Source organism: Cuculus canorus, chromosome 4 (assembly GCF_017976375.1).
Source record: "Cuculus canorus isolate bCucCan1 chromosome 4, bCucCan1.pri, whole genome shotgun sequence".
NCBI classification, from domain to species: domain Eukaryota; kingdom Metazoa; phylum Chordata; class Aves; order Cuculiformes; family Cuculidae; genus Cuculus; species Cuculus canorus.
The window spans coordinates 42,951,200-42,966,797 of NC_071404.1; the positions used below are offsets into that span (position 1 = coordinate 42,951,200).

General features: G+C 42.1%; 1 protein-coding gene across 4 annotated transcripts; it reads right to left on the reverse strand.

The window, feature by feature from the left end:
• Positions 1-488: 488 nt before the first annotated feature.
• NPY5R (neuropeptide Y receptor Y5) lies at positions 489-7,907 on the reverse strand. 4 transcript variants are annotated; one of them, XM_054065553.1, is made up of 4 exons: positions 7,729-7,907; positions 5,550-5,668; positions 4,573-4,686; positions 489-2,706 (listed from the first exon to the last, which is right to left on the reverse strand). In XM_054065553.1, exons 3-4 carry the CDS (start codon positions 4,618-4,620, stop codon positions 1,366-1,368), a joined length of 1,389 nt encoding a protein of 462 aa, XP_053921528.1. In that variant the 5' UTR covers positions 4,621-4,686; positions 5,550-5,668; positions 7,729-7,907; the 3' UTR covers positions 489-1,365. The 4 variants fall into 4 exon arrangements, with proteins under 4 accessions (XP_053921528.1, XP_053921530.1, XP_053921531.1 ...); XM_054065555.1 differs by having other exon boundaries at positions 4,573-4,699; XM_054065556.1 differs by having other exon boundaries at positions 5,540-5,668.
• Positions 7,908-15,598: the final 7,691 nt, after the last annotated feature.

Genomic DNA, 15,598 nt, shown 5'->3' on the forward strand with positions numbered 1-15,598 from the left:
AAACACACAATAACCCTTCCCATACACACATCTATAAAAATAATAACTTTATTTCTCAGGCTGAAAAAGCTATGTAAAAAAGCCTACTGGGTTAGAAATCTTAGTGGAGAAGAGGAAATAATCACCAGCTAGGCCTGGGGAGAGGTTTTACAGCTTAAAACTCAGGGCAGAGGCTTTGTACATTTACTGAATCCTGAAGGTACAAGTGGGTTATTAGGGTTATCCTGGCTGGGAGGGGGCAAGAAAACACACAAAACCACACCCCTCCTTTGCATTTATGCTATGAAATGTTATATGCCTTCTTCAGTGAAGATATTTGTGATGTAAATTTGTAAGAAACAATACTGGTCTGGTTAAAAAGGAGAAAAGGAAAGAGAGGCGGGAGATGCGGAAAGCATGTGTGTGTCTGTGCGCATGCGTCTGTGTCCACGCACACATGCACGTGTTTATTTGAAAGCTGTTGCGGCTCTCCAAAGCAAGTGGGTCATCTATAATGAAGTACAGCAGGCTTTTGCTTTTTTTTAGTACAGAAAAAGTCCTGCTGTCTTTCCATCTTCTTTCTCTTTCCAGTCTCACTTAGGTAATGAAGGCTTACTCTCATTAGAAGCATGTTTTATGTTCAAGGGAGTCATCTTTGTAAGAACAAAGGCATAACTATAGATAAGTTCAGGCCTGGCTGAAGGTTACACAATACAACAAGTCAGAGTAAAAACTGTCTAAAGAAATGATAGATAGGTTGTACTGAGTAAACACAGTGAGATGGAATCAATCTAGACAAGAACAACTACCCAGAAACCTGTTCCGGGGAATAAAGCAATGTGGAAAGCAGCAGCAAAGCATTTTGCAAAGACATTATGAAGTATGAGTCAAAGAGCTCAGGAAAAATATTCTTCTAATCGCATGCAGAAACAGATGTTTAATTATCTCAGAGAACAGTCCAAGTTGGCACTGAAATAGTCTCAACAACGGTTATTTAGTAAATGTCATGTATTTTATTATAGTTTTATGACAGTTAATACTGATATGTCTAAGTATTTATTTATTACTTGTGATATATTCTGTTTAATTCCAAAGTACAGATTACTAATATTTCAGGTAAATACGTTTTTAAAATAATAGTATTTTGGTTTTGTACACTAGGCATTATTTCCTATCTGTATTAGATAGAAGAATATTATAGTTATACGTATATTTTTCTGCCCAGTGCAAGAAACATGCAGCCACAGAACTATCCATTCATGCAAAATACTAATCACAACCAAGTCAGAATAACTAAACTAAACTAATTTAGCTTTTACAACTATACACGTCAGTAGACTTGAAAGACAAACTTGTTTGTTTTATTTTATCTTGAGGTACATAAAATCACGGTATTTGGCAGCATGGAATAAGGGACATTAAATCAGCTTTTATGCTGTTGTTAAGGAATCCATAGAGAAAGGGATTCAAGCAGCAGGACATCATACCCAGTAAATGGCATATGCAATATACTAATTTAAAATGTCTGTTAGAAATGAGAGTGGCATTAAAATCTGTCACAATGTGGAAAAGGTGAAGAGGCATCCAGCTGAAACCAAAAACTAGGATTAGCACTGTCAGTCTGCAAAAAACTCTTCTAGATCTTGTCTTAATTCTGATGATGGATCGGGATACTGTAATCATGTCCTGGATCTCTATGTTTTCTTCTGGTTTCACCTCAAAACAGATAGGTATCGCAGGGATTAATTTACTGGAGGAAGTGAGCTGGCTTTTTTCTGTGCCAGAGGTTTCTGGGAGGTCTCTGGAATGAGTATCCTGATGACGCCTTGAAATTGCTGGCACCACACTTGAAGTCTTTCTACTGTACCTTCTGTGGTGCTTTCTGCCAAAGGCATAGCTCCATCTGGAATGGTTGGAGGGTTGCACCTGTGTGCTGGTACTCTTAGAGGGATGAAGCGTTAGATTTATCATCTCCTTTTCTTCAAACTTGTTTTCCTTGTTTGACAGTCTGGAACCTATGCTCCTGCAGACGCTGGTATGACTAACAGTTAAACACATCAGTGGCAAAATATACTGCATGAACAACAAGGCTATTGTAAAGGCAATTCTGTAGGAGTCGGAAGGCCATGCCTCAATACACAAGAGCTTGTTCTCCAGTGCCCCTAAATCCAGAGTTTTGCCGAGGTCCACAGTTCTGTGGAAAACTGGCAGAGGGGAGCAAATGGCAAAGCCAAGAGCCCAAATGGTCAGTATTAAGAAATAGCCTTGTTTTGCTGTTAAATTGCTAGAAAGCGGATATTTTACCATGCGGTACCTGACTGCAGCAATACATATTAACATTAAAGTTGAAACCAGAACTGATGCACACTGGAGGAAGGGAATTACATGACACATGATTGTGCCAAACATCCATTGGTCAAGCAAGATGGATGTCAGTGTGAAAGGTGAACAAAACAGCACAACTAAGATGTCAGAAAAGGCCAAGTTACCAATAAGAATGTTTATTATTGTCTTCGGCTTGCGCTTTAGTAGAGCTGTTAGTATAAGCATATTTCCTACAAATCCAGCCAGACTTATAAGTGTGTACAGCCCAATAAGAAAGTACTGTATGTCGTCAATACTACTTCTATAATCTTCCCAGGCTGAAAAGTTCTTTGTAGTAGCAGAGGTGTTCTTGGTAGGTGTCTTGTTGCTACAATCTTTGAATCCTAAATCCATTTTACAGTCCTGCTTAGAACGAGAAAAGCACGAATTAACACCTGAAGAAAGGGTGATACTGATGTTAAATAGAAAGTAAAGGAACATAAATTTACCTTGTATCATCTTAATGCAAATAAATTAATAGAGGTGTTACTCTACTGTGAGGCAGATCCTGCGTAACTTCAGGTCAACACGGATTAAGTTTTGAAGGTATTATCATGTGGCATTCAGCATAACTAGGCCTCCTACCTGGCTGCGCACATGAGATTATTATAATTTAAGGGTTTGCATTATAAGGCTGGCTTTTAACTATGCTTTGCTATAGGCCATTTTTTTTTCAGCGTTTCCACGAGGGAGCAGTTAGCTGCAAAATCAATCCATTTAGAATCAGTGAGATTACTCATGTGAATAACAGCTCATTGATATGAGTAAGGAAATTACAATCACTATCTAGGCATGTGCCTAATCACTACATGACAGCAAATCATAATGAGAGCACCTCAAAATCCATGATGTTTTGACATATGCTAACAAATGCCATAGTATTTTTTACCTTGCTAGCAGAAAACTGACACAAAAGAGGTTTCAAAAAGGTTCAGTTTATAAGGAGATCTACCGTCACTGATCCAAGATGGAATCCCTAATTTGGTACATATACAAACCACCTTCTATTAAGAGTTGAATATATTTTAACTGTTGCTCAAGCAGAAGGGAAAATTGTCTTTGAAACATCCAAAGTAACTGGATGTAATACAGAGAGGACAGTGTTAACCGGAAGCAAACCCCCCGCAGCCATTTGAAAATCCAGGGAACAGCTAATTATTCAGCACAGATGCATCTAACATTAAAACCTAGCTCAGCACAAAGTTATTCTGCCTACAGAATCTTCATGTATTAGTCTTCATTTTAGAAGAAAGATAATTCAGTTTAAACTCCAGTTAACCTTAAACACCTGCATTGTACTAAAGTTTCAAGGTAAAAATTCCTCAGAGCGCCAATGTCCTGTACAAAATTGCTGCAAGTTGGTGCAATCTTCGGTGAAACAAAGGGATCTAAACAAACTCCAAACATACATAAATCGTGCAGAAGTCAATTAAAAAAAGGCAGAGCTCTTCAAGAATAGAGCTATCCTCAGTGAGCTGTATCATGCTGTATCATGCTGACTTTTTCAAAGTGCAAGTTCAGTTTCCTCTACATATGTAGATGTTCCTTGTGTGTTCCTTGCTTAACATTAAAACATATGCATTCCTCCTGTCAGGTGCCATAGGTAAATTCTAACCAGAAAATACTCTCAGAATACTCACTGACAGTGTATCATGATGGGAAGGTCCCTCATGCAGGATTAGAAATACATATTTTAAAACATACAGTAGGATATTACAAAGGTTTGTGTCTTGGAAGTAATGTGTTGGGGAGAGATGAAAAGAACCAAGCCTTGCCCAGTTCTTGCAATGCAAAGTTAAAGTGCTTTTCAAGAATAGCTAAACCAGAAGTAAGAATTGGGTATGTGAATTTAGATAATCTAAATGTTACAATTGTGTGTATATGAGCAAGGCAGCATTAATGCTAATTACTTCTGTTGAATTTTTCTAAGTATCTAGCAAAATGGTGAAAAAACACATTTTAGACAAACACTATCTGAGACTACCCTTGCCTCTAGACCAAGGTTACGAGAGTATTCCCTGACAGCAGATTTGAAAACAATCAGGACTAATATGACAAAGGAGCTAGATCTGTCCAAATCCTGGTTACGCAGCCTATCTATAGGTCTTTTCACTAATAGTTAATACAGTCAGAACTGTCTGAAGGTCATACTGAGTAGTAACAACGCACAATAGCGCTTAAATTATAATAGTAGCTATGTATGTGTGAAAGGTTTTTTTATCCACGTACCGCAATTGCAGCTTCCTCCCTAGGCTTTTTGGTGATATTGGCTGTCATTGAAAAGGTTGATCATAGGCCACAGGTTCATCAGTACACGCAGAAAAATCAGGCACCCGTAGATCCCTAAAAGAGAAGGCTTTCTGTCTAGTTAGTCCATTCCATTTCAATAATGTGCTATGGTCTGAAGAGAAATCTGTAAATTTTCATTCAATTTTGCCTAGTTTGATCAATGGATTCAATGAAGATAACAAAAAAACCCCCAAACCTGGTGGTGCTGCTGTTATTTCCTACTGCCCCTTTCAGATCTGGGTGACTTAAAGTGAAAAGGAAGAGGCTCTCAAGTCAGATGCACCACAATTATCTTCTCTTCTAGAAATTCATATTAATTACAGGTAATGTTAAGACTAGTAAAAAAAAAAAAAAGCTATGTGCCGTTATACTGGAACATGTTTATTAAATGAATGTTTAGTGAGCTGTTCTTAAAAATTTAATTGAAAGATTGTTGCTAGGTGGATTTTTACGTCTTCATTTATAGCTCTTGCAGTATGGCTTTAGCAGAGTTGTTCATCATGGTTTGAAAGTCTTTAAGTACTTTAAGTAAACCAAGGCATCATTTTACACCATGGTTTGAAAGTCTTTAAAACCAAAAAGCGAATATGCTGGTTTTGCTGAAGCAGATGTATTTTTTTTGAGACAGAGCAATGCTGAATAAGCTTAACAATCAAGCACGGTTGCCTCTGTAGTCCAGCATGGGCTTTCAAACTCCTTCTTCCCTGTGCTGTGGCTACCTTCAGCCTTGGGCAAGAGCTAAGCAGGGGCCAAGCTCCCTCTCCAGCTCAAAAAGAATCAGTTGTTCTCAGCTTGAGTGCCACTGGCAGTAAAGACGCAAACAAAAGTGTTCCTCTCATATCACTGATCTTCAGTTCCCAAACTCATATTAGCATACCACTGATTTCACAGGGCTGTGTGCACTTACTGGCACTTACTTTCCTGCTTCGTTTTAAAAGCTGCTTGGTGATCTGCTCACTCTTCCTCTTTGGCTGGTCAATCCCAGTGCAGCACATGGCCGTATCTTTCGGAGAAGTGAAGATTCCCAAAAATCCCACTGTGGGAAACAGAATTAAATTATACAGCCTGTTTTGAAAATAATTCTACTCATACCCGAGTGTATCTCTAAGCTGAATGCACCACAGAGCCAGGGTGCTCTTATGCCGGTTTCCAAGATGAAATTTAATCAATCTGAAGGCACCTGATGGAGATTTTCTAGCTATCAGATCCAAAAGTCGGATCACTTTCATCTCCTATATCAATCACTCAAGCAAATGAGGTCCCCTTTCTGTATTCCTCGTCTGCGCACACTCCGGGAGACTGTACTTAGCTACACTGGTATGAGCTCACATCCTGTGAGCTTTTAAGTGGGTTTGCTTCGGTCTCCTTTAGTGTTAAGGGGATGCTTGAGACAGGAGGCAAGGCTGCACAAAGCAGGAGGGATAGTAGTTTCATGGTAGGGTACAGGGTGGATTCCAATATTTACTGTAAGAACCAAATGAATGCAGTTAACATTAAATAAGGAGTATTTGTGGTTACCTTTCACAGTAAAATGTATTTTATGACAGCTGATGTACCATGAGCTTAAAAGATTTCAAGTAAAACACCTCCTTAGATCACATTAAATTGTGATATACTTCAGTTTGACTCTCTGATTACTGCGATTCACATTTTCACCAAAATCCTGCATCAGGGTGGTTTTTAGATGCAGTTGTTCTAGGGCCTGAGAGCATGACAGGGAGAAGTTAAACCATTATTCTGGTTTAGCTGAGCTAGAGGTACCACATAAGCTAAAACATGTTAGTTCAACATGTTTAAAATCTTATAATAAATCTCATTATTTCACATAGAGCTATAATGTAAAATACAAAATCCATAAATCATAATTGAGCAGAGTGAAAACTTCTCTTTCTCTACATATTTAAAGCGAAATATTCAAGAACACAAAAGTTGGACTGGCAACCATCCTCCCCTGAGGGCAACTGTTCTTACAGAAAATACTTCTTTTATTAGACAAGATACTTATATTAACGTTTATTCATGGATGAGACCTTATATCCTACAATATTAATACCTCTAAGTTAACAGTGACTGACTGGCCCCTCTATTGTCTAGTCAGTTCAATCTGTCTACGGGGACAATAATCTTTACCGCTGTGAACAATTTATAATCTTAGCAGACCTTTTTCTACCTTAAAAACAATGAAGGATGAACACATACAGCAAAATGTGAAAATTCCCTAAAAAAAACGATGTTTCTGCCCCCGTGATACTGGAGTGATATCAGGACTGAGGACAGGGTCCGAGAAAGTCTTTAAATTCCTACACAGTTGTAGTAAGTTAATGAACAGGATGTAACTGCTTGATCACCTAAGCTTAAGGCAAGTTCTAAGCTTGAGAACTGATACCCCCATATCATTAAAGACTGAGAAAATATCTGATCCAAAACTTGAAACCACTGAAGAGTCACATTCTCAACAAGCTAAAGATGAAATGCTGCTACTTCAAATATTCTTGTTCATTATGTGGAACAGCAAAACCTACTCTGATAACCTGGGAGGATTCAAAAGACTGGGACTACTTCAGAAGTCCAAACCCACAGATTTTCATGCACATTAACGGTATGTCTCCTCATGTGCCTACCTAAAAGAATTGCAACATTATTGTGGAAAACAAGAATACGGCTTCCAAAATCAGCCAAAGCCAATTAATGAGATTATTTCTCCAGCTCCAAGGAAATGCGCAACGTAACGGGGTACTTGCTGGCCAGAACAGAAAACTTGCAATGCGTAACTACATTTTATACCAGGCAGCACAACAGCTCCTGGCTTGCAAAGGCAAAAACCCCAAACCAAACCGGGAAAGGCTTTTATTTTTGCCCTTCTACCCCTCTCTAGGTACCCGCTTTGCACTGCGCGCCCCACAAACCCGCGCACTTGTCCTTCCCCGGGAGCCGCCGCGGCGGGGCCGGGGACGCGGGAGCCGAACTCCTCCGCGGATGAAGCGAAACCTCACCGATTTCCGCGCATTTTTTTTTTTGGCAGGGCGCTGCCCCGCGTACACTCTCGCGGCCGTCCCGGGAGGATGCCGAGCCCCGCGCCTCTCGCCCGAGCGTTACCTTGCGCGCGTTTCCCGGCGGGGGCGCAGCGCCGGGCGAGGCGGGGCGGCACTCATCGCTGCGGCGCGGGCGGCGGCGGGGACCGTGGGAAAACGCGCATCCCCGAGGCTGCGCGGTGCCCGGGGCGGGGATGCTGGCGGCGGCGGGGATGGAGCGGGAGCGTTGCGGGAGGCTGCTCCTTCTTGCGGGGTCTGGAAAGCGTTATTTTAGCGTGGCGCGGTGTGACAAAGAGAGTTTCCATGGAAATGCAGTGAGAAGGTAAACAAACCCCACTCTCTCGACAGGATTTAAGAGGTGCGCTTAGGCTCTGACGGCTGAATTCAGGACATCGTGTTTGGGAAAGGTGAAATACTCTGTGTGTCTCAGGCCATCAGGGAATATGAGCGTAGACAAACGATACGAGGACAGGCTGAGAGAGTTGGGATTATTCAGCCTGGAGAAGAGAAAGCTCCGAGGAGGTCTTATAGTCACCTTCCAGTACCTGAAGGGGCTACAAGAAGGATGGGAGGGACTGTTTACAAAGGTTTGTAGTGGTAGGACTAAGGGCAATGGGTATAAACTGGAGAGGGACAGATTTAGACTACAAATCAGGAGGGATTTCTTCACTATGAGAGTGGTGAGGCACTGGCACAGGTTGCCCAGGGAAGCTGTGGATGCCCCATCCCTGGGGGTGTTCAAGGCCAGGCTGGATGAGCCTTGAGCAGCCTGATCCAGTGGGATGTCCCTGCCCATGGCAGGGGGTAGGACCTACGTGATCTTTAAGGTCCCTTCCAACCCAAACTATTCTGTGATCTCAGGGCACTGACCTGAGCAGCTGGAGCAGAGCTTTGGTTGTATTTATCCATGCTGTTCAAACGCCCTTTAATTTTTACCATTATTTTAGAACAGGTAGGAGGTTATGAGTTTTCCCAAACAGTTTTCCTTTCTGAATTGGGTAACTCCGTTCTTACAGAGGCAAATATGGGAAGGGTGGTTTTAGTTCTATCTGGGCCATCAGGGGGAAGGCAGGGCTTTTTTTTTTTTTTTTTTTCTTTAAGTGAGCGACATTTTAAGGCATAAAATTGTTGAGTGTGTTGTAGCACAAAGCATGAAAAGATAAATTCTACTGTTCTCAACAGCTGCTATCTTCTAGCACAAGAAGACTCATTGATCATAGTCCAATTACAGGGCTGCTAGAGAACTGAGTGACATACAGGTCTCTGGGAGCACAAGCAGCAGAACCTGACATGAAAATGTAATGACTTTTCCATTTGCCAAAGCACTCCTTCAACAGTTGATATTAACACAGCACTTCAGAAAAGCTGTCAGTATAATTAGCTTGTGAAAGTCTGTACTGCACAAAGACAAAACAGCTGGATCAAGCACGTAGTAAAATAACGTTTGAACACTGAATGACCAGTTGGCTTTCTCATTTATTTTAGGTAAAAATTATTGATTTTAGAGTAAGTGATCAAGGAACAATTAACCTTAGTCTTCAGTGGATGAGCTCAGGTGGAGGAAGATTGCATCCCGTCTTCTTTTGCCCACTTCTGCATGATTCACTACCCACTGCTGGTGAATCACCGCATGTGCAAGTGAACCACAGAGAACTGCTAGATGGAAGCGACATGCCAATCCATCTCATCCTTTTAAGACAACTCTCTTGTTAGTCACAAAGGCAAACAAAATTAATCCTTTTTAGGGCTGAGCAGCCATTCTTAGCATTTTCAATCACCTTCCCACCTAGCACTGATGGCGTTGAAGCTTTTTACACAAATGCTTGACCTGAAGATATAAACCCACTCCAGTTCTAATCTTTGATGGGGGGATTAAGACTGTCTCTCAGGGCACTAATTTATCTGGATGCCCTTTGTTCTAGGAAAGCTTTGAACATTACCAGCCCCATTGCTTCAAGAAGAAGTTTCCTCCTGGAAAGAGAGGCGGTTTAGAAATTTCTGTGAAAACTTCTGCCTACAGCAGACTGACAATGTCTTTAAAAAAAAAAAATCTGAATTTGTTGGCAGAGCCTACAAATAGGAAATTACTGTTTCTGGCACTGGATAACTATCATATATGTAGGATGCCATTGTACTTTCATAAAGGTACAGTGTTGATTGTTTCTAAAGCAGGCAGTTAACTACCACAGTTTCCCAAACAGCCTCCAGAAATTACATGCTTCTTAGCAAGAACAGAATCATAGGATTGTTTGGTTGGAAAAGACCTTTGAGATCATCCAGTCCAACCATACCTGTCCACAACTAACCCATATTCCTGACCACCTCATCTACTAGTCTTTTAAATACCTCCAGGGACAGTGGAGGTATTTAAATACTCAGCCACCTCCCTGAGCAGCCTGTACCAATGCCTGATAAGCCTTTTGGTGAAGAATTTTTTCCTGATGTCTAACCTGAACCTCCCCTGGTGCAACTTGAGGCCACTTCCTCTTATCCTATCGCTGTCGCTTGGGAGACGAGACCAATATCCACCTCTCCACAACCTCCTTTCAGGTAGTTGTAGACAGTGATAAGGTCTCCCCTCAGCCTCCTTTTCTCCAGACTAAGGAACCCCAGTTCTCTCAGCTGCTTCTTATATTATTTGTTCTCCAGCCTCTTCACCAGCTTCATTGCTGTTCTCTGGACACGCTCCAGCACCTCAGTGTCCTTCTTGTAGTGAGGGGGACAAAACTAAACACAGTATTCAAGGTGCGACTTCACCAGTGTGAGTACAGGGGCACAATCACCTCCCTGATTCTGCTGGCCAAACTTTTTCTGATACAGGCCAAGATGCCATTGGTCTTCTTGGCCACCTGGGCACACTGCTGACGCATATTCAGCAGTGAAGTAAGACATGTAAGCAGTCGGTAAGAGAAGTGTGTTTTCCTCAAAGCACTATTCTCTGAGAAAAAAATGTCATAACTTGTTTTGCTAGTTATCTTATTTCAGGAAAGTAAATCAGAAAATAGTGTACTAGCAGGTGTGGGTTTATTTGGGTCCCTTCTCCCCCTCCACCCGACCTGTGAATAACACTATATTTCTCTTAGCTGTATTTGGACAGTTCATCCCTGATACTTGTGCATGTCAATTACTATTCAGACCATTATATTTTTTTCCTTTTCACTATTTGTGTACCTCTGTCTTGCCAGTAATACTACTGAATAATAAAATAGGTGATCCAGAGATACCGACATTAAAGGTATCTAATGTCAGAGTGACAACACATAATAGTACAAGCTTCCTAGAAACCAGCCTCCATAGGGTTGTTGAAACCATGGAAGAGTCCTCGAGGAATTAAGAGATGATGATGATAAAAGATACCTGTTCTGGAAGAGCTGAGAAAGAAAAGTGGTACATCAATAGTGGGATTAATTTTGTTCTCCTTTGTGACTAACAGGAGAACTATCTTGAAAGGATGAGATGGATTGGCACATCACTTCCACCTGGAGGCTCCCTGTGCTCCACTTGCATTTGCCCAATCATTCACCACTCCCCAAAATATTAAAATACTATTACAAAATACTATTAAAAATAACACTTGGGTCTGGCTTTGCAGATATATGTTTGGTCCATCCCTTCCACAGATTCTTGCTTCATATAAAGCAGCTGGCATGAAGGCAGCAAGTCTTGGACTGCTGGAAGGGTTGCAGTGGTTGAGATGTCTGCGATGAAAGGCAGGACATCTGATGGTTAGCTAACAAAATACTTCCAAGGGTCATCATGTAATTAATCAGTTTTGCTGCCTAACGGGTGTCATCACATTTGCTGGCTGGTGTTATACACATGAACTATTAATGCGCTTTCTGGATGGTCATGCTGAAGCACAGGGCTGTTTCTGCTTCATCTGAAGCCAGATGAAAGCTTGTTTATGAGTATACATGAGTTTGAACCCTCAATGGACAGAGTGGGGTATCCATAGCAGAAAAATATGACTTAGTATTTTAGCTCAGGGGGACATAACTCAAGTTATATCCTGAGCAGTCTTTTAAGTGACATTGCACAGGATCAGGATAGCATTACACTAGTGAGATTGGCTGTATTGTTGAAAATGGAACTGCAGCAGCAAGACACTTTTAGCAGAGATTTACCACATAATTATTCACACAGCTTCTTTGGGTTTGTGACATTAGCAGTCAAACGAATGTCAGTCGCAGTCGTTGCAGAATAAACATGCTCTCAGCCAAACAGAAAGCTTGCTGTTATTCTCATCGTGCTCAACAGCAAAACAGCTACTTAGTCTACCAATGAGAGACTTTTGCCTCAAGGAGCATGAATTCCCTTACCTGTGAATAGTGTAGTGTGAAATGCAAGTATTTCAATGGTGCTGATGTTCATTACTAGAAAATGAAAAAAAAAAAAGTTTAAGAAACCTTCAAAGAATGTTTCCATTCATTTCCGTAGCTGTGACTTCAGTTTGCTTTATTATATATACAGTGGAAACCACAAATTACTTGGGTGGTGTTCTTTCACTTGGTGGATTTTAAGTTTTACGGAGAGATTGCATTGCCTGAACACATGACAGTACATTGTAATGAAAGTGACAGACTCATTTGATGACACCTTTTCTTTTCCATTTTTTAGAGTTAAAGTAAGAGAGAATTTTAAGGGGCATTTTTTTTATATCTTGGCATATTTTTTCCATATGTTTCTTAAAAACATCTTGTTCCTTTCTCAATGCTTTTGCTTCAAAGAAATTCTGTATTCTTTTACTCAAGCTGTTATGTTTCCTTAGTTGAGATACTTGTGTTCTATTTGTTGTACTTATTCTCCTTTTGCAATGTCATGCCTTCACACAAATAAATATACACACACAAACAAGCACAGTCTTCCTCTCCAGGGTGCATTTGACGCACTGAAAAAATTTAGTCCCTGGAAGAGGATTATCTTTAGCTCAATAGCAGTCTTGCTACCCCAGTGTTCTCGTGTCCCGACGGTGGTTATCAATGGAATAAGAGGTACCGAGGAAGCATTTGACATTTTTGTGAGATTGTTGCTCCAGTTCAAGACACTCAGCTTGCTGTTGAGAATGGAGATGCACAGAATAGCTAGAAGCTACTAAAGCCTAAGTTTCCTACAGAACATTCATGGTGCTATGTGGCATTTACTGCACAACATGTATTTTTTACAGCTATAATGGAGTTTGAAAAGAGCCTGTCTGCTTATTAGAGTGATTATTTATTAGTGTGTTCTAGAGCTTACATGTATGTAAAGTGCTTCAGAAAAGATTGATATAGCTCCAACAGATTCAGTCATCGAAGCTGGGCACACCACAGTATGCCAGAGCAGGAAGCTTGTATAAGACTCAGGTCATAGTCTGTGTGCATATATATATATATACACATATATATATACATATATATATATGTATATAGAGCATGCATGTTTGAAAGACTCAGTAACTGAGGCAGACTTTTGCATAGCTCCACTGCATTATTTAAAACCTGACCTTGCATCCGTCTGTCGTGTGAATATGAATATTTGTTGCCATCATTGGGTATTAACGTCACTTAGTGACATGTAGGATTTACCCTGAAACTCTTATAGGTAATTATTATATTTCCTTACTGTAAAAGAAGTATTGTGTGCTTTGCTTTGCCTGTGTTTATACCATGTTTGAAATTTTTGTGTACACTAACCATTAAAACATATATTATGAATTACTTTGTTTACTGTTGAAGTGGAGATCCTCATGACTAATGACAAAATGGAGGAAAAGAAGATCATACCTATCTGAAACTTTGGAAATTTCTGTGGCAGAAACAATGGTATTTCTCTATTTGGATTTTGCTAGGACACCAGATTAATGCCTCTGTATTAATGGGTTAGCCCATTAATAATAGAGTAGGATGGTGAGAAACAAAGACAGAAGTAACACTGCTGTACCTCTTTCTTCCCAGGCTCAACCTCACTCATTCCTCCTGACTCTTCTACACTCCCACTACCCTGGGAGCACAGGGGGAACAGGGAATGGGGCTTGTGGTCTGTTCATCACACATTAACTCTATTGCTCCTTCCACCTCATGCTGTTTGCCTGCTACAGTATGGAGTCCCTCCCATGGAATATAGTCCTTCACAAACTGCTCTAAAGTGGGCCTTTCCCATGAGCTGCAGTTCTTCATGAACTGCTCCAGCATGAGTCCCTTCCATGGGCTACAGTTCCTGTTAGAAAATGTGTTCCTGCAAGTGTTCTCCTACACAGGCTGCAGTGTGGATATCTGCTCTCCTACGGTGCTTCGTGGATTGCAGAGGGACAACCTGTGTCACTGTGGCCCTCACCATGGGCTGCATGGGAACTTCTGCTCTGGTGCCTGGAGCACCTCCTCTTTCTTCACTGGCTTTGGTGTCTGAAGAGCTGATTCACATTTTTTCTCACTCGTCTCTCAGAACTGATATGCAGTATTTTTTAGCCTTTCTTAAATACATTATCACAGGGGCACCAGCAACAGCACAGATGGGTTCAGCTTTCTTTGCGTCAGTCCTTAGTAGTAAGGAAAGTTGTTACCCCTGCGTACATACCCAGGAGTTAGAGGAGCAGAACAAAGCTCCCATGTTCCAAGAGGAGGTGGTTAGAGACTTACTTGCCCAATAAGACATTCACAAGTCTATGGGGCTGGGTGGGATCCACCCAAGAGTATTGAGGGAGCTGGCAGACGTGCTTGCCAAACCACTTCCCATCATCTTCCAGCGGTCCTGGCTGACAGGGGAAGTTCCACTGGACTGGAGGCTGGCTGATGTTGTGCCCATCTACAAGAAGGGTTGCAGGGAGGATCTGGGGAACTACAGGCCTGTCAGTCTGACCTCAGTGCCAGGAAAGTCATGGAACACGTAATCACGAGTGCTATCATGAAGCACATGCAAGAGAACCAGGTGATCAGGCCCAGTCAACATGGGTTCATGAAAGGCAGATCTTGCCAAACTAACCTGATCGCCTTCTATGACAAAGTGACTCGACTACTGGATGGGGGAAAGGCTGTGGATGTAGTCTTCTTGGACTTCAGTAAAGCCTTTGACACAGTTTCTCACAGCATTCTGCTTCAGAAACTGTCAGCCTCTGGCCTGGACAGGCGCACAGTCTCCTGGGTTGAAAACTGGTTGGATGGCCGGGCCCAGAGAGTGGTGGTCAATGGAGTTAACTCCAGCTGGAGGCCAGTTACAAGTGGGGTTCCCCAGGGCTCGGTACTGGGTCCAGCCCTGTTCAATGTCTTTGTCGATGACCTGAATGAAGGCATTGAGTGTACCCTCAGCAAGTTTGCAGATGACACTAAGCTGGGTGGAAGTGTGGATCTGCTGGAGGGTAGGGAGGCTCTGCAAAGGGATCTGGACAGGCTGGACCGCTGGGCCAAGTCCAATGGCATGAGGTTTAACAAGGCCAAATGCCGGGTCCTGCACTTGGGCCACAACAACCCTATGCAGTGCTACAGACTAGGAGAAGTCTGGCAAGAAAGCTGCATGGAGGAGAAGGACTTGGGGGTGTTGGTTGACAGCCGACTGAACATCAGCCAGCACTGTGTCCAGGTGGCCAAGAAGGCCAATGGCATCTTGGCTTGTATCAGAAACGGTGTGACCAGCAGGTCAAGGGAGGTTATTCTCCCTCTGTACTCAGCACTGGTGAGGCTGCACCTCAAATCCTGTGTTCAGTTCTGGGCCCCTCACCACAAGAAGGATGTTGAGGCTCTGGAGCGTGTCCAGAGAAGAGCAACGAAGCTGGTGAGGGGGCTGGAGAACAACTCTTATGAGGAGCAGCTGAGGGAACTGGGATTGTTTAACCTGGAGAAGAGGAGGCTGAGGGGAGACCTTATTACTCTCTACAACTACCTGAAAGCAGGTTGTAGAGAGGAGGGTGCTGGCCTCTTCTCCCAAGTGACAGGGGACAGGAAAAGGGGCAGTGGCCTCAAGCT